Source organism: Telmatherina bonti, assembly GCF_933228915.1.
Source record: "Telmatherina bonti genome assembly, chromosome: 8".
NCBI classification, from domain to species: Eukaryota; Metazoa; Chordata; class Actinopteri; order Atheriniformes; family Telmatherinidae; genus Telmatherina; species Telmatherina bonti.
In genome coordinates this window covers 31,328,272-31,351,333 of record NC_136626.1, presented here as the reverse complement: position 1 = coordinate 31,351,333, position 23,062 = coordinate 31,328,272, and the positions used below count along the sequence as shown (strand labels likewise).

At 41.1% G+C, this 23,062-nt stretch overlaps 1 protein-coding gene across 3 annotated transcripts in view; it reads left to right on the top strand.

Moving 5' to 3' along the window:
• Positions 1–21,412, top strand: part of slain2 (SLAIN motif family, member 2) — a 22,179-nt gene extending 767 nt beyond the window's left edge. The window contains exons 2-9 of one of the 3 annotated variants that reach the window (XM_079244959.1): positions 2,927–3,069; positions 10,405–10,572; positions 10,658–10,831; positions 10,911–11,258; positions 11,338–11,490; positions 16,709–16,747; positions 19,459–19,666; positions 19,750–21,412. In XM_079244959.1, the coding sequence (XP_079101085.1) occupies positions 2,927–3,069; positions 10,405–10,572; positions 10,658–10,831; positions 10,911–11,258; positions 11,338–11,490; positions 16,709–16,747; positions 19,459–19,666; positions 19,750–19,813 (1,297 nt within the window). In that variant the 3' untranslated portion in view covers positions 19,814–21,412. Of the gene's footprint in view, positions 1–2,926; positions 3,070–10,404; positions 10,573–10,657; positions 10,832–10,910; positions 11,259–11,337; positions 11,491–12,521; positions 12,609–16,708; positions 16,748–19,458; positions 19,667–19,749 lie in introns of all 3 variants that reach the window. The other 2 variants (XM_079244958.1, XM_079244960.1) reach the window with 2 other exon arrangements.
• Positions 21,413–23,062: the final 1,650 nt, after the last annotated feature.

Below are 23,062 nucleotides of genomic sequence, written 5' to 3'. Positions count from 1 at the left end.
GCTGCTCGGCATGGCATAAACAATCGTCTCAGTGAAACCTGAAGGAGCCTCATTGTGGATCACTGAGTGAAGGATATTGTCTGGCAACTCGTATGGGAGACGTCAAGCCTCTACTGTGACCGCCTGATCTCACTGTATTGTCACATCACTGTCACATCTTATTTTGCTGTAGTTGTAAGAGAGGCACATGCTGTAATCTGTCAAAAGTCACGACCCTGAGGAACAAAATTATCTGGTTTTTTTGTCCGTTTTTGCAGATTGCTTGGCATGGTAGCAGCAGATCAGTATGTACAGTAAAGTCAAAGTTGTTTTTTTGCAGCCCAGCAGCCATGTGGGAGACGTAGTCATGGTTATATTCCGCCTCTGAATTCCTCCTTTGCACAGCATGTAGCCCACAGCTACAAGTGCTCTGAAGTGTACAGCACCAACTGAGAAAAACGTGAAATAGGGAGATTTTCTTATCCCTGTTCACTCTTGATCAAGAGCATTGCATCTGCAGGGGTCAGAAACAATGCCTGTTTAATATAAAATAAGCAGGTCATATCAGGGATTATAATTTTGCTATGTGTCCTCCTTGTTATCAGACTTAATCTCAACCCACATGTCCATAACTTTTCTTAATCCTTCCCCCCTGCATCGTGTCTGTGCTATTTAAGCCAGAAACAGATTTCAAGCATTTAATGTTAACTCTTAATCCCAATTTAGAGTAAACACAGAAACTTGCGGATTACTACGCTACTGCTGTCGGACATGATGACATGAGTAGAGAGCTTCAGGGAAGATTTGTCACAGAGCTGCAGTAGCTATTTGTTACAGGCTTTACATGGATGTAAGGATGGCCCTACCTTAGATAATGGTTGTTTGACATACTTGGGAGAGGTTCCTGTAGTGGTAATGATACAGTAATAGGCAACATTAGAGCACATCTCCTGATGCAGCCTATTGATGGATGCTAAAGCTGCAACGATGAGTGCTATCGCATCTGTGTCAAGGTTGTAAATGTGCTGAGTGGTCTTGTTGATAATGAGAGCATGCACCTAACACTGACATACTGCATCTGACCCACGGGGATATGCTCTGCACATAGAAGATAAACATTTTGCTTGTTCTTAAAGATAAGCCTCTTTTTCATTGTAATGACTTGAGGTACCCATTGTTCCAATCAGCTAATCAAACTCCTGTTTTTGTACACAGCTTGCTGCAGTACGTCTGTGCCAGCAGCAGATTCCCTCGATATCAGACTACTTTCAGACATTGCTCACTCATGCTCAGCAGAGCCAGTCTCATTATGCCCAGCCTGTTTTGTCTGCACTCTGCATCAGATTGGTATCTGGGATTACCCCGTAGTGCCCAGCTCTTGCCAGCTCCTGTCACAGACTCCTGTAATCCCATATATTAGCATCAGAGTGGATTTAAAACGCTCCCTGCTGCTACAGCTCTCTGCCTTTCAATAGATGTTGGATTCATTTCTACTGCATGTTTGAGACAACACAGGATTGTTTCACAGCTGGAAGCATGATGATGTAGATTTACAGGAGGCTGCGCCACATGTCAACGGTTGTCATTGTGTTGGTAAACAATGAAAATGTGCAGTCCCAATTTCAAGCTTGTATTTCCCTGCATTTGCTTTAGTTTGCCAGTGATGTCTGTGCTTTCATCATGAAAGGCTTCCTCTACGGCTGCAACCGTGCTGACAGCTGCTGACTCAAATTCCTCCTGAGTGGAAACTCTTCTTTTATCCTCTTACAACCATAAGCACACATTTGTGTTGGTCTATTATCTAACAAAGCGAAGCTATTGGTCATTTTATTCTATGTTGAAGCCCCATCATTGTGATCGTTTCACTCAGACACTAAACTAAGAGCTTTTAACAATAAATGACCTCTTTCTTTGCATTAAAACGCTTTTAAACCAGTTCCTTGAAAATATTTTTTATGCCTCCAAAAATTTAAAAACGGTATGAAATAGATCTACTGTAACAAAATAAGTAAAACTGCATCCAACTGGATCATATATGGGGTATGGCAGGTGTTAGCTGTTGCAGCTCGCGGCCATTTAAAGCAAGAAGTTTGCAATTTATTGTGAGAATATTTCCATGTTGAGTAAAGCTAAATTATAAGGCAATGAGAATCCTTTGTTTTGCTTTTATTGTTTCGTATTTGAAGTATTGTCTGGAGGTATGGGGTAATTCCTACACTACCAATTTAAGGCCTTAATTACTTTGCAAAAGAAAGCAAAAAGAATAATTAATAAAACTGCTCCTAAAGAGCACACAGTGGAATTGTTCTGGAAGTCGGGACTCAAGATTTGGTTGTGTGGAAAACATTAATAATCATGCATAAAGCTAAACAATACTTGTTACCACCGGGGCTGCAAATTCTTTTCATTTTAAATGATAAAACAAGTAGACGAAACTGTGATTTTTTTTTATTTTTTTTTTAAAAAACAACCTCTCACAAGAACCACACTTAAACAAATGTGTATTTCAGTGGTTGGTGTAAAACAATGGAACGCACTTAAAAGCGATTTTAAAAGTTGTTCAAATCCTTCTCAATTTAAATTGAAAATATAAGGAGTACATATTAAAACTGTATGCAAAAACCTGAATTATATATACAAGAAAAAAAGAGTATTTCATACCTGTGTGTTGCTCTTAGTGTTTGCCGTAGATGATGCCATCCAGTTGGTTTACTTTGAAATGAGGATGGGATAGGGTTTATAAGATTAATTCTTCTTCCTACTCCAATTTTCTTTTCTTTTCTTTTTTACATGAAATGTACTACAATGGTTGTGTTGTATTTGTTGTAACTCGGGAGTATGTTTTCTGTTGTTTTTTGGATTTGCCAATATATTATGGAAAAAAGAGAATAAAAAATGTTGAAATTAAATTTATATTATTTTAAGTCATTGATGTTTCCCTTTCCAGGTTATATGAGGCAAAACTGAACAGTCCCTTGCAAAAATCCTTGAGCCCTATCGTGTGGTGCCGGCAAGCTCTGGACAACCCCAGCCCTGAAATGGAGTCGGCCAAGCGCTCCCTCATCCACAGACTGGACCTCACTATGTCAGGTAAACAAAAACACATAGTGGCTGCTTGATAAACAGCAGGAGTTGAAACTACCAACCAGTGACGATGCCCTTTGTTTCCTCTGAGCATGTTGGAGGCCAGTTAAACGTTCGGCCTTTATTTGCAGTTTTATCCTGATAAAACAGACTTTTTAGATTTATATTTCATGTAGAAAATAGTGATTATGATGGATTCGGTCTCAGTATGAAAATTTGGTGAAGTTGACTAGTTTTTAAGCCAACATGAAGTTTCCCAAGTTGGGAGCATTTTTGGTTGCTGTTGGTACTTTAACTTGGCCATGAGGAGAAATAGATCTACCTTGTTTTTATTGTTTGAAGCAAAAATATGCAAGAAAAGTTACTGCAACCACAAAAGGGAGGTTTAATATGTCTCCACTTGTTTTCGCTTTGTATTTACAATAAAAATCTGATTGCCAAGCAGTCCGTTCAGCATTAGTAAGTCATATTCTGTTGGAATTTTTACCGTGCATGTAATTTAAAGGTAGGTAATCTTGCTCTGAGACATCTTTTCTTTTTTTTACTCTGGGTAAACTGGTTCCTCGTCCTGATAGTAGTCTATACATTTTGTAATCATGAACAATAAGAAATTTAGTTAGACCCCTCAGTTTACTGTAAATCTTTAAAAACTAATAAATCAAAACGTTTGGACCGGATTAAAGTTGTTAATTTCCTATATTTCGTAAGCTTCTTCTCCCAGCTCCCCTCCTCCCCCTCCAGCAGTGTATACCTGATAGCCACACCCTGCGTATAAATAGCGTCTTAGGATGAAAATACAAAGTAGTGAAGAAGAAAGTCGGAAGGCAAACGTGGCTGAGAAAATGCAGGAAGGGATTTCCCGACCCGGCTCGGTTTATTTGCCTCCTCCCACTAAACAGGCAAGAAAGAGAAAATCGTTGGTGGAAAAAGCTGCAAATAAAAAAGCCTTGAATCACGCAAGGAGCAAAAACCAGAGGGGGAGGAGCCAAGACAGGGCGCCACTTTCACATCTTGCTAGTTGAAGGCGTCGGGCTGTGATCACTAACTCTGACTGGAGCGATTAGCAGCCCAGTGTGAAGCTGCAATCAGCATCTTTAGATCTGAGACCATGGTCAGGTTGGAAATAAGATCTTGCTCCAAGAGTAGGAGCTAATGTGTGTTGGGGTCTTGTTTATGATGGAGCAAACAGGTGATCGACATGTTTTAACTCCTGGTCTGGAGATAACAGTGATGCAGAACTTTGTGTCAGTCTGTCGCTGTAAGATGAAGCTTGCAATCGACCAGTTGCTCTACGTTCTTACCTTGGCCTCTGATCAGGAGGGTAGTGACTGACAGAATGAGACTGCGAATGCAAGGAGCCTAAATAAGTGTCCCCTGCTGCATGGCTAGGCTGTCCCTTAGAGAGAGAGTAAGACTTCAGTCATCCAGGAAGGCCTTAGAGTAGAGCCACTGAGATGAGGAGTCCTGGGTGTCTGGTTAGGATTCCCCCCCGAGGCCCCAACCTGGGAACAACTCAGGATACCCCGAGGGAACTTTAAGGCCTCTGCCCCTGTGACCTGAACCTGTATAATCACGGATGGATGGATTAAATGTAAAAATAGCACATCTTCCTGCCTGAGTAGCATACATGACATTATTGCTGTCTCTACTGAGAGTTTTCATCTTTGTAATGATCTTTTTTTTACCTAAATATAAATATTTACCTTTTTTTTACCTAAATATTCTCCACTAGTAAGACCAAAACAAACACAGATATGATTCATCATATATGTTGATTTGTGTGGCTCAGCTTGTCTTGTCCAACAGGAAAATAGAACAATACACGTGACCCCACCTTGTGAATCACTACGCGGCAGACGCTGTGGTTTTACAGGGACTTGGCAGATGAACTGCTGACAGATTAATTCTGATTTGAAGTCACTGAAAGCATCAAAGTTAATTTAGCGTTTTATATTGCAGACGATGGATATTTAACGTTATCTGATTGGTGCTTTATTTTCCACGAAATTGAAATGAGGTACAATGTTGCAGTCGAATTTGGACACGTGGTTCACTGCCATAACTGCCTTGTGCAATAACCCCAGTACTGTATTACCGCATATTGCTTCTCACTGTTCTGTTTCCGTCCAATAAGAGCAGGCAAGCAGAAAACTGATGGCGAAAAATGTTGCGTTTTTATGAGTCAGGAAATTGTAGTGGCCCATGGAAAACACAGTATTATAAGTTCCATATGCTGTGATTGCACCTATTTTTGTGCTTCAGGCATAAATTGTATTTACTTGCTGGTATATACTGGAATAAAGCAATCCTAAACTGGTCCAAGATGAAGCATCACATAGCAACAGAGAGAAAATGAACCAGCACAAAGCAACTGGATTCATCTTGTCCTGAATGGCAAATACACTCGGTTGAGTGTAAAATGCACGCAAGCACAACATTACTAAACCTAATTTGGCCGCAGTATATCCACGCTGCCTCTCCTGTTTTCCGCATGTGCAGTTTCCTTTTCTTGAGTTTTTGACCGATCATGCTTATAGTCATTGCGTCAGGGAGGACAGGCTTTAAGTCCTTGCAGCTAAACTGAGAAGGGTCGTTTCCATTTTGACAGTGGTATGCATGCCCATGTGACAGATCATGTTGAGCAATAGGCCACTGAAGGTTGTTCACTGGGCTAGATGTGATTCTCTCATCTCTGTTTTGCAAGATACAACACACCACCAGCATATACACTTTGTACCAGCCTTTTCCACATCCCTTTTAAAGGCGGTGGCAGTGTGGACGGTCTGATTTTTGTACGCACTTCCAAAGATCCAAATTTTAAAAAAAAAAAAAAGGGGGGGGGAAAGGATTTAGAAAATTGAAAATAATTTATTTTTATTTCAACAAAAAAATAGAATAAAGGTGGATCGTAAAATATTTGTTCCAGTTTACTAAAAATCAACAAAACGCCTGAAAGTGGTCAAAAAATCATTTCAATGGATATTGAAATGATTGTCAGTGTCAGGTAGTGTCTCACACTACCTGACACTGATTTCCCCAGAAAAAAACAAAGAAACAACAACCTCCACATGTGACATATATTACCTGTCTTCCCTCATTGTTCTCACACTCATCAAAAAGCTAATAACAGACTTTAAATAAAAATCTATCTGTGTAATATAATCTTTTATACTAAAATATAATACAAAAAATAATTTAACTTGCATAACAGCCATTTGTCATAAAAGAAAACAAAAACACATAAATGGCCTCTACACACTTCCTCCTACATGGATGTTGTCATAGGTTATATTATGGTTCCTAAAATAGTTTGCATGCTGCTATACTGCCCAAAAAGACAAGACAAGGCAAGTTTATTTGTATAGCACCTTTCATGAATTACATGAAACACTAAAAGCATTACAGATGGTGTCAAAACAAACAAAAAAACCATGAAAGATGACACAAATAGCAAAATCACAATAAAACCATAAATTATATTAAAATAATAATAATAAAAGCAGAATTAATTCAAAGTTGCTGTGCAGATTTCATGCATAGGCGCATGAGAAAAGAAATGTTCCTAACCTGGATTTAAAAGTTTCTACATTTGGTGAAAGTTTAATCTCCACTGGCAGTTTGTTCCACTTGTTTGCAGCGTAACGACTAAATGCTGCTTCTCCATGTTTGGTCTGGGCTCTGGACTGGGCTCTGGACTGGACTGTGGTCTGGACTAGTTGACCCGATTCTTTGGATCTAAGAGCTCTCCTTGGTTTATATTCTCTGAACATATCCAAGATGTATTCTGGTCCTAAACCATTCTGGGATTTGTAAACAACCAGCAGGGTTTTGAAATCTATCCTGTGACTGACTGGAAACCAGTATAAAGATGTTAAACTGGTGTGATGTGTTCAGACCTCTTAGTTCTAGTTAAAGCTCCAGCAGCATCTGGATGAGCTGCAGATGTTTAATGCTCTTATTAGGAAGTCCGGGTAAAAGACCATAACAGTAATCCAGTCTACAGGAGATGAATGCATGGATGAGTTTCTACTGGTCTTACTGGGAGACTAAACATTTAATCCTGTTGATGTTTCTGAGTTGGTAAAAAGCTTCTTAGTGAAGCTTTTATGTGGCTGCTGAAAGTCAGATCAGAGTCTTTCAACACTACAAGGTCACAGACTACTTGATTGGAAGTTTTAAGAGCTCAAGTCTCCAGGAGTTTACCAACGCTGACCCTCTTCTCTTCACCACCAAACAGAATAATTTGTTTTGTTCAGAAAATTCTCTCATCTAGGTGCTTACTTGCTCCAAACGCTGGTACAGTGGAAACAAGGACAAGGAAAAAGGTCAATAAAAACAATTAAAATGACAAAAAAAAATTACAATGGATTATTTTTACTTATTTAAAAAATAAATAAATAAAAGAATTTGTTACAAAAATATCTATTTTAAAAAAGTGAAGCAAAAAATACAGATTTTTTTAATTCTTTCGATTTGATTCCCCACCCCTAGTGCTTATTAGTGGCGATATCATCCCTGTACATGGGGATGGAGGACACTGTCATTTAAATGGCCTGAATTGTTGCTGATCCAACCCAATCCCTTCTTCACTTCTTCTTTTACATTCCTCGCTTGGCAGTCATGTATTTTTTTCCTCTGCATGTTCTGAGAATATTTGTGTGTGAGAAACTCAGCAGACACACCCATGTGCCTCCCAGCTACTTGTCCTCTCTCCCAGTCTTCAACAGGAGCGTGGAAATCCTGTTGCCATGGTGTTGCTTGCTTGAGTTTGTGTTAGATTCAGAAGAACCATCCATCTGTGCTCTCTTATACTACAAACACACGCTCATACAAGACTGTCACACATTTGAACATGACTTTAGGCTTTGTTTGAGAATGGTAACCAAGCCTTTAGTGAGTACACACCCAGTTAAAAACAAAACTCCACGTGACGTGTCAAAGTTACATAACAGGGAGGACAGGCCTGGCTGTTCAAGTCAGACACAACTTTCCCCCTGTCAGACAACCCTGATGAGCGATAAAAGTATTTTATGGCAATGGCTAAACAATCACAGGCAGTTCTACGCTTTGACAGCTGTAGTTTGGTGGAGGGATCGCGGCCTCACAGCTGAGCTGCAATGTTTTTCTGCTTACACATTACTTTTCACAGACCTCTGAGTCTGAACAGTTCGTTCAGCTCCTTCTTGCACGTCTCCGCCAGATTTATCCCTTCTATCCTTTGTGGTGTTTATCTCCCTCTACACAAGCTTCTGTTTGTTCTTCTCTTGTGATACGCTTGCAGCTCTGCAGTTTTTTCTTTTATTTTTGTATCGAACAGACTTCAATGTCAAGCTTTGTCTTCCGTTTCCTCAAACATTTGAACCCACTTGGCCTTTAGCAGCTTGATATTTGCTGCCTCATTTGAGGTTCCTATGTGAAGCAAAGCTAGGTTGTCCTCTAGGTCAGCTTTAAATCAAAGTAAACCAAAGTAACGTCAATCACAGCAGGTAGGAGCAGCATTTCTATTTCTTTCTTCTTTCTTTGCTTGTTTCTGGATATGAGAATTGGAGGGCACACTATTTTTGTTGGTCCCTGGACTTTTAGATCCCTTTAGATTGGCTTGTGTAATAAGTGTGCTACTAGGGCTGCTGTAATAGGGTACATTAGCTACCTCCAAATCCTCTGACTCTCGGCCCCTGGCAAGGTCCAAATTGACTGCAGTCCCTCTTGTGTTTTGTGGCTTAGTCATGTCTTCCACCATATTTTTACTGTAAGCCTCATATTTGAGTGAAACTGCATGCATACTCTAAACCAGAGCTACTCAGTTCGGTCCTATGCAGGCTGCACTCCTGCAGGACTTAAATGTTTCCTTGCACACACGACTCACAATTATGAGTCATTGTGCAGGGTGTCATAAGCTGCTGGATCCATTTAATTTGAGGCAGGTGTGTTGAAGCAGGGCGACATTGAAAATGTGCAGGACTGCGGCCCTGATGAGACCAAACTGAGTATCCCTGATCAAGTCTGTTTTTTTCCAGGTGAACCGTTTACATGCTTACTTACGGAAAACAAAGCAGATGTATTGTTGTATGTGCAGCATCACAGACCTACATATTGCAGCGTTGTGGACGTTCCTGAGCAGCTGATCTGTGAAGATGGCAGCAGAGTGGACGCGATGGCGTTTTCTAAATAATGCAGGGAGACAGAGTGCAGAGCTTAAGTGAGAAAGTGAAAGGAGGAAGCTGCTTTCCAGTCACCGCAGGGCTGTTAAAACAAAACAAAAAAGAAACACCCATTCAGAAGGGAAGAGAACTGGCGAAGGGGGAAAAAAAGAGTGATCTCAGACACACTCATCATGCAAACCACCAGAAGTTTCCCAGTGACCAGCAGCCTGATCTCATGATTGAGACTGTGAGCCTCTTGACGACCGCCTTGCAGGCTTTCACAGAGAATTGCATTGTGCTGTGTGTATGTGTGTGTGCGTGGTTGAATACAGAGTATTGTTTCTTGTTTTTCCTCAGCTAATGATCCAGGAACACTATCATGCTCGCATTCAGCAGATGGTGTAAGAGACTCTACCAGAGTGATAGCACAGTGCAGAGCTTTCATTTAAAGAGCCGACTGTGACTTGGTCCACGCACACTGTTTGTAGTCAAACACTGAGAGTACCGACGGGCTGCATCAGAGGCGTTTACTGGAAACGTTGTGGCGGCTTCATGAAAAAGCAAAAGATTTCCATTGTTTGCTTGTAATATTAAAATTAGGGGTGGGAAAATCAAATTGAAAAATCAAGTATCAGGATTTTTTTGCTTCACAATTTTGAAATTTGGTTTGTTTGTTAAAAATCTTTTTTTTTTTTTTTAAATATTATATTATTATGAAATTTTAGTCATTTTTATTGTTTTTATTGATCTTTTTACTTGTCTACTTTTGCATAATAGCAGCAGAATCATGGTCTGGTTACTGTGTTGTTTTTTCCTAATTTAAATGACCAGCAAAAAAAAAAAAAAAAAATTGTACATTTTTTGGTTTTTAATCTACAAAAATCAGCAATATTAAATAGCAATTTAAATTGAATCGGCACTAAAAAAAACAGTAATTGTCAAAGTATTTTGTCTTTTTAATTGTAAATTAAGATATGAAATAACCTGATATAAGCTGTTTGTGCAACCGTCAGTTTGGGTTATTGTCTGGTTGTACGGTTATCAATACGCATCATCAGAATAAAATAAATACACACCTATCCTAATGTTGGCTGATTTCAAAGATTGACCAGACTCATGCAATGTTGACAGAAAAAACTGGACTCATTGTTTTTAATATCATGTGACATTGAGCCTTATTTCTGCCCTGACTCTGCAGCCAACAAGCGCAGGAGCCTGTATGGAAGTCCCTACCTCCAACAGGGCTATGGGAGCCCCTATAGCACAAATGCTGCCAACAGCCCTTACAGCAGTGGCTTCAACTCCCCCTCCTCAACCCCCGGCAGAGTGCCCATTGTCAGACAGCAGCTAATGCCCAGTAACGCAGGTACAGCTACCTCTGGTTTTCAGTCTATTACAAGTTATTTGCTTAGTAGCGCACTGAGATGTTCACTGAAGATTTCTTCCACCAGTACACCAGCGAAACGCAGCAGCAGACAGGAATCCTCCAGCTGTTAGTCCGCAGTCGTCAGTGGACAGCGAGCTGAGCACATCGGAGATGGACGAAGACTCAGTGGGCTCCTCAACTACCTACAAGCTCAACGATGTCACCGATGTCCAGATAATGGCCCGCATGCAGGAAGAAAGTATGCACCGGGATCTGTTTCACCTCCAGAGGTCCTCTCTGGGTTTGTCCAGCTGTTTATTCTACGGTGTTTGTTGCAGGTTTGCGACAGGAGTACGCTGCGACGGCATCCAGACGGAGCTCCGGCTCGTCGTGTCACTCGTTGCGGCGCAGCACCCTCAGCGACCAGGATTTAGACGCGCACAGTCTGGAGGACGAGGAAGAGGCGGTGCACCTATCCTTCGCTTTGCCATCCAACCGCTTCAGCCCCTCTCCTCGCCACTCCCCTCGCGCCTCTCCCAGGAACTCTCCCCGTTCCCGCTCCCCAGCTCGTTCCATTGAATACAGCCGCGGGTCGCCGCAGCCCATCATCAGCCGGCTGCAGCAGCCTCGCCACTCACTGCAGGGTCACGGCCACGACCTGCAAACCAACGTGGTGAAAAATGAAGGTAAAAAAAGCAACTTTTTAACCTTTTCTACCTCTTCGGTCAAAGTTGAGCTAAATTCCTTCTTGTGCTGCTGTTGTAGAAAAGCTGCGACGTAGTCTTCCCAACCTCACACGCTCGTCAGCCCCGGCGGCTGCAGCTCAGGTGCCAGAGCCTGTGAAAAGCAGCCGCAGCTGCGAATCCAACCTGCAAGTGCCAAACGGTGGCTCGCCTCGACATCAGAGCCAGTCTGCGAGTAAGTATGGTCACAAACAACATCGTGACACGCCAGACTGACGGCAAAACCCAGAAACTCTCCACCGCTGCACATTAATCATCAATCTTCGGTATTAAAGTGTCTTTAATGTCTGCTGACTTCATATCAGCACTTGTTTTGCTCTGAGAGTCGGGCTTCAGGACCGGCTGTGTGGGTGGGGATTGTTTTACTCCTTCTGGCTGCGCCTTCTCTGTAAGGACCGGGCTGCTTTGTAGTGACATAACTTTTTTATGTTCAGGGAACCTCTTTGATCACTTTTTCATTATAAAATCTTATTCACACACATTCCTTCTGTCTTTGCCACAGTGTGACTCTCACTTGGAAGAGATTTCCTCGTCCTGCAGCATGACTAAGAACACTAACATTTACTTTTCAGCTCTAATAGTTTTATGTTCTTGTCGAGCTTTAAGACTATCCACTTGATGTAATCCTGTAATATGAGAGAAAGGTAATGGTGTCCTTAATCCAGTAACTCTAATCTCCCTGTTTTACCACAGGCAGATAGCAGAGGGGTCAAAGGGCAGCTTTCAGCCGTGTACATGGGCTGTAGCTGCTGTTTTCCAGTCTCAGCCAGCCTGCTGGAAGACAGAGGACAGTGTTTATGAGGCCTGAGCTCCTGGCCGCTGTGTATTAGATTATATCTTCTGTTTTTGGTGATTTCTTGCGTGCATACTTCACTGTGGTGATCTTTGAACCTTGGCATGTGGGACACCTTCATTTCTGCGTATTCAACTGTCGACTCCTTGCTGTAAAGCATGTTAACCCAAACCAGCCTCATCTCTTCTGTCTGTGCTCTTCTTGGTTGTTAAACCTCACAGTGGCTCCGACTCTCTTCTGCTTCTTCTATGAGATGTGTGTGTTGAGCCCTCTAGTGGCCTCAAGCTGCATCTCAGTCTTGAATTTCCTTCAACGCCCCCAACAGCCCCGTCATTGTCCAGTAAAAACTGGGACTCTCAGACAAAATGAAGTCAAAAAGACGACTCCCATGTTGACGTGTCCCTGTTTTCCAGCAACAGCTCGTCTCCTGAGATACTCCACCCCTTCTCGCTCATCCCCGAAACCCAAACAGCTCCTGCAAAGCCCCACCGCCCTGAGAGGTAACCTGCTCCTAGACCAGCTGGAGGCTGTGAGATTGATATGCTCCAGTCAGCTGCACATTAGTGAAGGCACAGACTATTGATGAGTGTAAATGATGATGCTGTGGATGCGAGCTAAGTGCATTAATGCAGTCCTTCCCAGGCTGAGAGGTAACACTGAGTACTGGTTGAAATGCTGTTTTTCTGTGAGAATTAAGGAGCTAAGCTGGTAGAATTGGTGTTGCTGACAGACATGAGCGTGATCTCGGTACTCCCACACAGGCTGTCCACACACACAAACACACACACACTGCAAGGAGTAAACCTTCACAACATGAAGAGAGAGTTGAGGACTGCTCAGATGTTTCAACAAGACAAAAGATGTTTGTGGACAGTCTCATCATTATTGCTAAGAGTTTCTGCTTATCAGCAAAGAAATGGATTAAATTCAGTACTAGTGTCATCAGTAGTTGCATTACTGTTACAACATCCGTTTCTATTTACTAGTATGTTTCCTTTTTTTTTTTTTTTTACTTATCATTTTATTATAAAATAGCATTGCTTTAAGGCCTTTACACACCTACTCTGAATATTTTGTCCAAATAACTCGCACATCAATATTTCATATCAGATCAGTGTAAAGTCAACGTGAATGTTCACATCAGTAACGAAACTCCGTCAAACATTTTAGCAAGTTTTATTCTTTTGAACTGAGGTGAATTTTTTTTTCATATTTGCACATGAGATATATAGTGTGCTCATATGTATTCATCCCCTTTCATTAAAGAAAAGGCTGAATTTACAACAGTCACTCAAATAACTGGAGACTTAAAAAAGGAACAATCACTAAAAATTTGCAAAAATATAATTTAGTAATATAAGACAGTTTTTTTTTTAATTTAATTGAGTTGAGGAAAAGGAAAAAAACAAACAAACAAACAAATTGGTCCTGGACAAATTAGAGCACTTTTCTGTTGAACAGTGGGACAAAATACCTGTCAACAGGTGTAGAAGTCTGACGGAGAGGAACAGAAAACACCTGACTGGAGCGGAAACATTAAAGGATTGTTCAATAAAATAATAGTTTATGAGTGAAGTAATATGTAATAAATCATCTTATTTGTTTGCTTTTTTAGAAAAAAAAAAATTATATTGAACCAGAATTAGAAAATAATGTAATAATTTTCATAAAATTTTTATTTATTATTACTTTAGTTAATTTCAGCTTATTTTACAGGCGGCTGTTTTTTTCCTTCTTTGGTGAAAGGGTATGAATAAATATGAGCACAAAACTGTATAATCGATCAGTCAGAGAAGGTTTGTTGACTGATAGATCACCAGATGCAAGCGATGCAGGTGTAACTTTGTCGCTGCCATTTCGTTTAAACTTTGTATCATCATGGCTGAGCGTCTTTTTCTTCTCTGCTTCTTAAAGCAAGCAGCCAACTGCTAAAGCAGATCCTCCAACTGTCCCACAGACGTCCTAAAGTTTGTCCTGAAGCGGTCCAGCTTACAGCTCCTGGATTAAACACTAAAACTCTCCTCTCGTTTCCAGAACAGGACGAACCCAGCGCCTCATTTTGTCTTTTCTTTTGCAGCATCACCATGATGTTGATGTGGAATCCAGCTTGCAAGTTTGTTTTTGAATTTTCATCATTTATTCACAGTTTCACTTTGCGCTTCGTGTATATAGACAGATACGTTGATAAATTTTGAGTTGTTTATTTGCATTCCTCCCGGTGTGTGAAGACCTTTACTTGGCTGTGTGTTGTCTTTTTAATTCATATCTCTGTTATTGTTTATTCAGTGTTATGCTTCAGTAAGTCATTATGTCTCATAGTGCAGCATCGCTCCATCCTTCCTGTTTTCAAACCAAAACTTGGTTTAAAACCAGTTGTTAGACATGGGTACACCTTCCAGAATGAGCCCTGGTCTTTGACATTCATAGTGTGATTACACTCAGTCCCCTCTGCTACCAGTACCTTCTGGAGGACAAGCTTGTAAATAAGGCAACATAAACAAGGTTACATGGACCAAAGTTTCTGAGCAACACAACTGCTAATTATTTGTGATTGGAGCATGAGCATCAGTTCCCAGCTCATGCTGAGTGGGCTGGCAACTACACTGGAGATGAGAAAGTAAATCATATGATTCCTTTCTTTTAGAGTTGTTGGGAAGAATGTTTATGTGGGAAGAAAAGGACTTTGTCCGTCTTGTGGTCACAAGTACAATGTACAGCTCAGTGTGAAATAGTGTGTTTGTAACCTTATGCTGTGATAAATACACACAACTCTTTCATCCGTTTGATGCAGGACTGAAAACCAGTTGCAGTCAAAAATCAGATGTTATCTGGTTTAAGTGTTTTGTTTTGTTTTTTTTGTCCAGCCGTTTGGAGCAAAACCTGATGGCTACATTAACGACAATGTAACTCGTTGCTGTGTTACAGAGCCTTGAGCTTCAGTCTTCAAGTGAAGAGTTTACCAACAGGGGTTTGTCTTGCTGGTTTCAAAATCACACATCCAACTTTGTCATTTATACACTCATTTTCTCCAGATCCAAACAACTCTTAGTTCGCTCTGAATGAGGGCTGTGGACCTTACAGTTGTTCATAAGATCTCTCCATTTTTTTTCTGAATGAGATTTAATTGTAGTAAAAATAAATCTTCTCATTTTTATCTGACTTTACAAGATGCTTCCAAGTTAAACTATTGGATAAAAATTAAGATAAAGTACGTCCAACATGGTGAGGACTAAGAAATAAACCTGATAATGGACCTCTAACTGTACCGGTAAATATTGAGTTTCAGAAGTGTAGGTTCTTACAGTAATCTGATTACTCAGATGTCCGATTTTGATGGTCATTAAATGAGCTCAGTGTTTTGTTGAAATGTTTACACGAGTGTCTTTAATATTCCAAGAAAACTTCCTGTTTTTACAACATCTCAGAATGTTTGTGGCGATCTCCAGCCCTAAGTCAGAGTGAGAAAGAGTTCATGTAATGTAGTGGGAGAAGGCGCCTGCCCTGCGTATCCGTGAGATCATGAAAAATGTCAGAAGTGACGTGCAAACAGTTTGTCCTAGGAGTCCTGCAGGTTTTAGATGTTTCCACAGGGATCAGAGCTCAGCACATGCAGACCCACAGTCCTGCAGGTTTTAGATGTTTCCACAGGGACCAGAGCTCAGCACATGCAGACCCACAGTCCTGCAGGTTTTAGATGTTTCCACAGGGATCAGAGCTCAGCACATGCAGACCCACAGTCCTGCAGGTTTTAGATGTTTCCACAGGGATCAGAGCTCAGCACATGCAGACCCACAGTCCTGCAGGTTTTAGATGTTTCCACAGGGATCAGAGCTCAGCACATGCAGACCCACAGTCCTGCAGGTTTTAGATGTTTCCACAGGGATCAGAGCTCAGCACATGCAGACCCACAGTCCTGCAGGTTTTAGATGTTTCCACAGGGATCAGAGCTCAGCACATGCAGACCCACAGTCCTGCAGGTTTTAGATGTTTCCACAGGGACCAGAGCTCAGCACATGCAGACCCACAGTCCTGCAGGTTTTAGATGTTTCCACAGGGATCAGAGCTCAGCACATGCAGACCCACAGTCCTGCAGGTTTTAGATGTTTCCACAGGGATCAGAGCTCAGCACATGCAGACCCACAGTCCTGCAGGTTTTAGATGTTTCCACAGGGATCAGAGCTCAGCACATGCAGACCCACAGTCCTGCAGGTTTTAGATGTTTCCACAGGGATCAGAGCTCAGCACATGCAGACCCACAGTCCTGCAGGTTTTAGATGTTTCCACAGGGATCAGAGCTCAGCACATGCAGACCCACAGTCCTGCAGGTTTTAGATGTTTCCTTGTGGATCAGAGCCTGGCGCAAGCAGACCCACAGTCCTGCAGGTTTTAGATGTTTCCTGCAGTTTTTCCACAAGTGCAGACAAGGCCGACGTTAAACATCCTCGTGACTTACAAAGTGAGATTGTTGCTCCTGCTGTTTAAGTCGACTTCCTTCTGAAACCAAACGGTCAGCCTGAGACGCCACACTGAACCTCATCCTCAGCTCCTTCCTCCCTGCTCTTCATTAAGGCCTGTCTCTGTTGTCTTCGTCTCTGTCTAGTCCCGCTCTCCTGTTGCTTTGGAGAAGAAGGTGATTTCAGTGAGTATTCACTGACAGCTTGCGCCCTTTCAGTATTGTGACTGTGATTCTGCGCCGTGGTCGTAATGGTTTCGTGCTGATTGTGTGTGAATCACCTCATTCTCTTAACGCTTCAAGAATCATAGTAAAAAGTTGTTTTTAAGCTTTTCTGTCCATTTTTTCATGCTTGTGAGTAGGGATGTCACCATTATTGATGTTCTGAGTGTGAATATGGTAAAAAAATTTAGATTATTTCCCCTTAATCAGTTTCTTAACACTATTAATGTGTACATGAAAACTGCTTATAGGCCTTTAAAATGTATTTATTTGTCTTGTAAATTAGCCAGAAAGTCTCATTCCAACTAAACATCCCCGCTCTGTAAAAAAAAAAAAAAAAAAAAATCTTTGTCATACATTAATCCTGCATTCATTCACTTCTATTAAAGAAACGGCTAAATTCACAACAATCACTCAAATAACTAAAATTAAATATTTAAAATAAATAATTAATAATTAATAAATAAAAAATAAATAATTAAATAAAACTGAGAGCAAACTAGAGCACTTTGCTGATAGGAACATCAGGTCTGACTGAGACTTACCAAAAACACCTGCCTGCAGTCATCAAGGATTGTTCATCAAAATATTTATTTATCATGTTCATTTGCTTGTTTTTTAAGTATTTCTATTTAACCACAATTTAAAAACATTGTCATGATTTTCAGTAAATTTTTATTTATTACTTGAGTCAATTTTACCTTTTAAGTGAGTGTTTTTTTTCTTTCTTTAATGGGAGGGTATGAAAAAAATCTGATGACCTCGCTACATATTAACTCTGGATATTTCTCAGAGAAAACGGATGGAAGAGTTTACGAGTCTCTACCTGAACCTGGAAGGCTTCTTTCTGGAAGCCACGTTATTAAAATGCTTTTTAACTTTTCTTTTTAACATGAATAGAGAATTTAGAAACATTACAGCAAAGTAGCTGCTGTTTGACACATAAAAATACCGGCGCAGTGGAGACAGAGAAGACCACGTGTCTGATATTAAGTATGGTTTCTTCTGCACACACTGACGACTAAAAGGAATCGACCTCACGCCAAGTCGGATATGTTTGAACAGCAAAATGGAAAAACAGACATGTTACTAAACCCATGTTAGGTTGACAAACAATAAATACTTTTAAAAAAAATTCTAATAAATAAAAATAAGATAATAATAATAAGAAGAAGAAGAAATGTTTTGTTTTTGCTCCTCTGTAAAACGTTCAGCAGACGATGCTGAATGCATCACCTTGCTGTAAGCCTGACAAGTCAAAATAATTACAATACTGCGAATGACGTTAATGTTGAGTTTCACTGTTTTGCAAGGATAAACATTAGTGTCATTTAGGGATGCATATGCTTGATATTGAGCCGATACCAATATCGATATCGGCTTAATACCAAGCATGTGTACTTGTACTTGCTATTAATAAAAGTGTTCCGATACTACACTAGTCAACCCAGTGCAGATGTGTTTGATGAAATGCTTCAGACGTGTTTTATAAGAAATTAATGCCTTGAATGTTAAAATGGGACATTTTTTGTTCACTAAAGCTAGATCTTTGTATCAAAACCACACATTTATAGTTGTATTTAGGTCAAATGTGCCAAATCAAAATAAAACTTGTTGAAATTGTTAGATCTGTCATGTTCTTATATTTGTATTGGTGTGGTAACTTCAGAAAGGATGAGTAATTTATTACAACCTAATGAAATCTTACACAGTTATAACAGCAATAATAACCATAGTCACAATAATGTTCACATAAACTGATTTGGTATCGACAAATATCGGTATCTGCAGAGATTCAAATTTCAGATATTGGATATCTGAACTCCTAAAAGGTAGATCTGTGTGTCCTTAGTGTCATTTAACCAAAAATGCGTAGCCTTTACCTTTACCATAGAGCAAAATGCCGCTGGTTGGCCAGCAGGCGGTGAGACGTACTTAATGTATTTATTTCTCTCTGCAACTTCGTTGCTTTACAGGCCGGAGCAGGGGTGGATAACTCCGGTCCTACAGGTGTTTGTAGTTTCCCTGCAGCAACACACCTGACTCACATCAGTGTCTTATTTACAGGCTAGAGCAGAGTTCCATGTTTAAGTTCTGCACAAGTCTCCTGATTAAGTTTGATGTGTGTCAAGTGTGTTGCAGCAGAGAAACTCCTAACATTTACAGGACTGCAGCTACCCACCCCTGGGCTAGAGAGTCATCCTCCACGACACATATTCAACCAAAAAAATCCTACATGGACAAGGAGTTAATCCTATCTATGGAGGGAATAACTCCTCTTCCTCTGTCATACTGTCCCACTCCAACACGCCTCTACGGCAACTTGCAGAGAAGGAAAACAAAGCAACAATCTGCTGATCTAGTTCAGCCTTTTATGGAAGGTGACGGTATTACTGGCTCTTTACAGCTAGCTAATCCTATGGTTTTATAACGTGAATAACTGTGACGTAACGTAGCCGTGACATCCCTGCTTGTGAGATCACGTAGTTTGCAAGGTTGACTTGTAGACGTGGACGTGAGTAGAGCAGACTTACATATTGTGTGTCTCATAGTAACTAGATGTTTGTTCTGGCATCATTCCTCTTGCAACCTCCCGTCATCTTGCCGTTCATCATAAAGTTCTTCCTAAAACTGATTAAATGAGTCTCGTTAATTTCTGCTCTGCCTCTTATCAGTCCCCTCTCCCAGTAAGCTGCGTACACCTGCCACACCATCCCCGCTGGCTTTGAGGCAGCCAGTAAAAGCCACATCCACCCCCAATTCTGCCACCTCCACCCCCACCCGCTCCCTGGCCCCCCCACGCAGCGGCCTGCCCCGACCCAGCGCTCCTGCAGGAGGAGGCATCTCTCTGCCCCGCAGCAAACTGGCCCAGCCTGTGCGAAGGTACGCACATCTCAAACATTTCTCACCAGATAAATGATATTTCTGTGATAATAAACGCCTGTTTTTTTTCTCCTCTCTCCCAGATCTTTACCTCCTCCTCGGACCTACAGCAGCATGGGAGACAACTGGAGGGAAGGTTGTTACTGAGGCGAACCAGCAGGGGGCGCTCCAGTCACATTATCAACACAAGGAGGCAACAAAACAACATGGCACTTTATATACTTGGGTAACTTTTACAGCAAAGAGAGACAGATTTATTCCCTAAAACCACAAATACAATTCAGAATGATAAAAAAAAAAAGAGGACAAAGTCCACGTGTCACAGATGGCGTCCCGTCGTGTTTCTATGAGACGGTCTGGCCCTGGAGGGATCAGGCATGTAGTGCAGACAACCCTGAAAACGCCAAAGAAACCAGACTGACTCCAGCTCGGCCAGCAGAGGACACATCATCTGCCTTGATTTGACTTTTGTCACCTTCTCCTCTCCTCCTCCTCCCCTGTTCTTCTGTCACCTCCCTCAGGTTGAAATGTTTCCACACATTTCTCTGCTTATGCTCTGTGTTTAACAGAAGTCTGTGAGCGATCTCTATGATGATGCCGTGCAGGTGAACTGTCCTGTGATGTTTAGAGAATTTGTTGATGTCTTGCAACAGTGAAAGCACCTCTGTGTGGGTATGACTCTTAAAAAAAAAAACAAAAAAACAAAACAACTTTCCTCTTGTAGAATCAGCCAGAATGTATGCACAAGTTTGTTTTGGAAATTATTTATTCAAATTATTTAAAAAAGAAGCGAATGTCCAAACATCCATATCAGTATTTTTCTTTCAAATTTTTACTCGTTTAAAACGTTTTAAACCTCAACTTATAGCTAACTCTCCAAAGCTGTTATTTTTGGTTCGTTTGGTTTTTTTTTGTTTTTTTTAACCCCAAAGTGTCCTATCGGGACCGGCGAGAGAACCGGGTGGAAGATGACACCTCCAACAAAGTCTCAGTTCTGACCTCTGCCAAAGTTTAACAAAGTTCTCATCGTGGTTAAAGGACAGGTTGAGATCAAATCTGAGCTATACTTTATTTATTTACGCGGCGGATGACCCGATCACACATTCAGATGATAAAACCAAGGAAAACTTGATGCGGTTTATTAAATTCCCATAACAGCGTGTTTATGTGAACCATTCATGCCATGAAATAATAATAATTAAAAGCTGAAAATTGTCTTTGCTTCAGATGACGAGCTGAATATGTTTTAACTGGTTTTCACCTCTTGTGCTATTAACAGGAATGAAAAGGCACACCAGTGTTAGGAAAGGTGTTCTGGTAATTGCTGTGGTGGGTTTCTTCAACTAGTGCCTATAATTTAACATTTCACTGTGTTTGTATCTTTATTTTGTGCCAATTTTTGACTTTGCCAATGTTTCACTTTTGCATCTATGCTTGACTTATTTGCTTGCCTGTTTCTGTTTTTGGAGCTGAATCAACACATTTAAAATTGCTTTAAAAAAAAATGTTTATTTGCTTTTGTATTTATAACAAATGACGCATTCTGTAAATGAAACTATTTATTAAGGAGAGAGGTGCCTCTGTCAAAAGCTCAGATTCAGCGGGAAGCCAGGATGAATGTTGCAAAAAGACATATACACACATTTTGTGTGAATGTTTTTGTTATCGAACTTTTTTTTATATCCACAAACATTCGGTTTCCCTGTGTAAAGTCACATTTCAGATTAAAACGAAAAAGTTATTGTCTCCTTTTGTCCTTGTTTTATTACTTTTGCAGACTTTATGAAGCAACACCTGCTGGGCTTTGATGCAGAAAGAATCAGTGGTTCAGCGTGAGGAATATGAGCACAAAGTTAAGCTATGAGAAATAGTTATCATTAAACTAACGTCCAGATCCTTCGGCACGTCTATTCCTGGAATGATCTGATCAGTTTATGCCTCCAGTCTTGGCATCATAGACTCATCAAGGTGTAAGAAGCATTCCACAGAGATTTTGGTCCATATTGACATGATAGCATGGACATGGTCAGCAGCAGCAACACTCAGGTAGGCTGTGGAGGTTAAACCATGTCATGTTGGTACTAAGGGGACCAATCTGGGACCAGAAAACCTCTCCCACCATTCCACCAGCAGCAGCCTGAAGCGTTGATCCTGACGGCAGGATGGATCCATGTTGTCATGATGTTTCCAGCAGATTCTGATCCTACCATGTGAATGTGGAGCTGAATTCAATTCAATTCAACTTTATTTATATAGCGTCAAATCACGGCAATGCCATCTCAAGACGCTTTACAGACCGAGGGGAAAACATAATGAAGGCCAATTCATAACAGCCTATATAAGGAAACCAACAGATTGAGTTGAGTCCAACTCAATCTCCCATCCTGAGCAAGCACACTGGCAACAGTGGGAAGGAAAAACTGGAGACTCATCAGACCAGCAACGTTTCTCCATCTTCTATTGTCCAGTTCTGGTGAGTGTGTGTGAATTGTAGCCTCAGTTTCCTGTTCTTACTGACAGGAGGGAACCCGGTGTGGTCTTCTGCTGCTGGAGACCATCTGCTTCCAGGCTGGACAACATCAACGCAGACATTCTGGTCCAGACAACTGCTGCTCGCTGGATGTTTTCTCTTCTTCAGACCTTCTCTGGAAACACAAGAGATGGTTGTGTGTGAAAATCCCAGTAAAAACGCAAAACAACCATGCTGCATTCAAGGTCACCTAAATCGCATTTCTTCCTCATTCTGATGCTCAGTTTGAACCCCAGGAAATCTTCACCATGACTAAATGTACTGAGATGCTGCCACGTGATTGGCTGATTAGGTCTACCTGATGAAGTGTGTGGCGAGTGTGTGAGCTTTAAATCTGTTTTGTTAAAAAAAAATAAAAAATGATACACTCCTGTAGTCACCTACTGGTCGGGGGGGGGGGGGGGGGGGGTGTCTGTGGAACTAGGAGGAGACTGAAAGCCTGAGTCACTGAGTCCTCCCATCCTACATTAGCCTGATGACATGTGACGTCATTAGATTCATCACAGCCTGCTGAGGAGTTTGCAGCTGCAGACACATACACAAAGACAGTTGGCATGGGTGATTATTTACCGTGTTACGGCAGAAAATCACCTGATCTGCTGTTGTTTTGAGAAGATTATGGACTTCAGTTCAACACAACTTGTAAAAACAGCATGTAAACATCCTGGTAGGTGTGTGTGAGAAGTACTGACAGCAGTACTGGAAGTACAACACATGCAAGTTTAGGAACAGCACTGGGTTGTGGGAATTTCTTTTTGTTAAATCACAATATTCCACCCCCCAAAAAAATATTTAACATGTTGGTTGAGCATCATGAAATAATTATTAGGCTCCATCAGGACCAACTGAGGCAACAACAGTCTGAA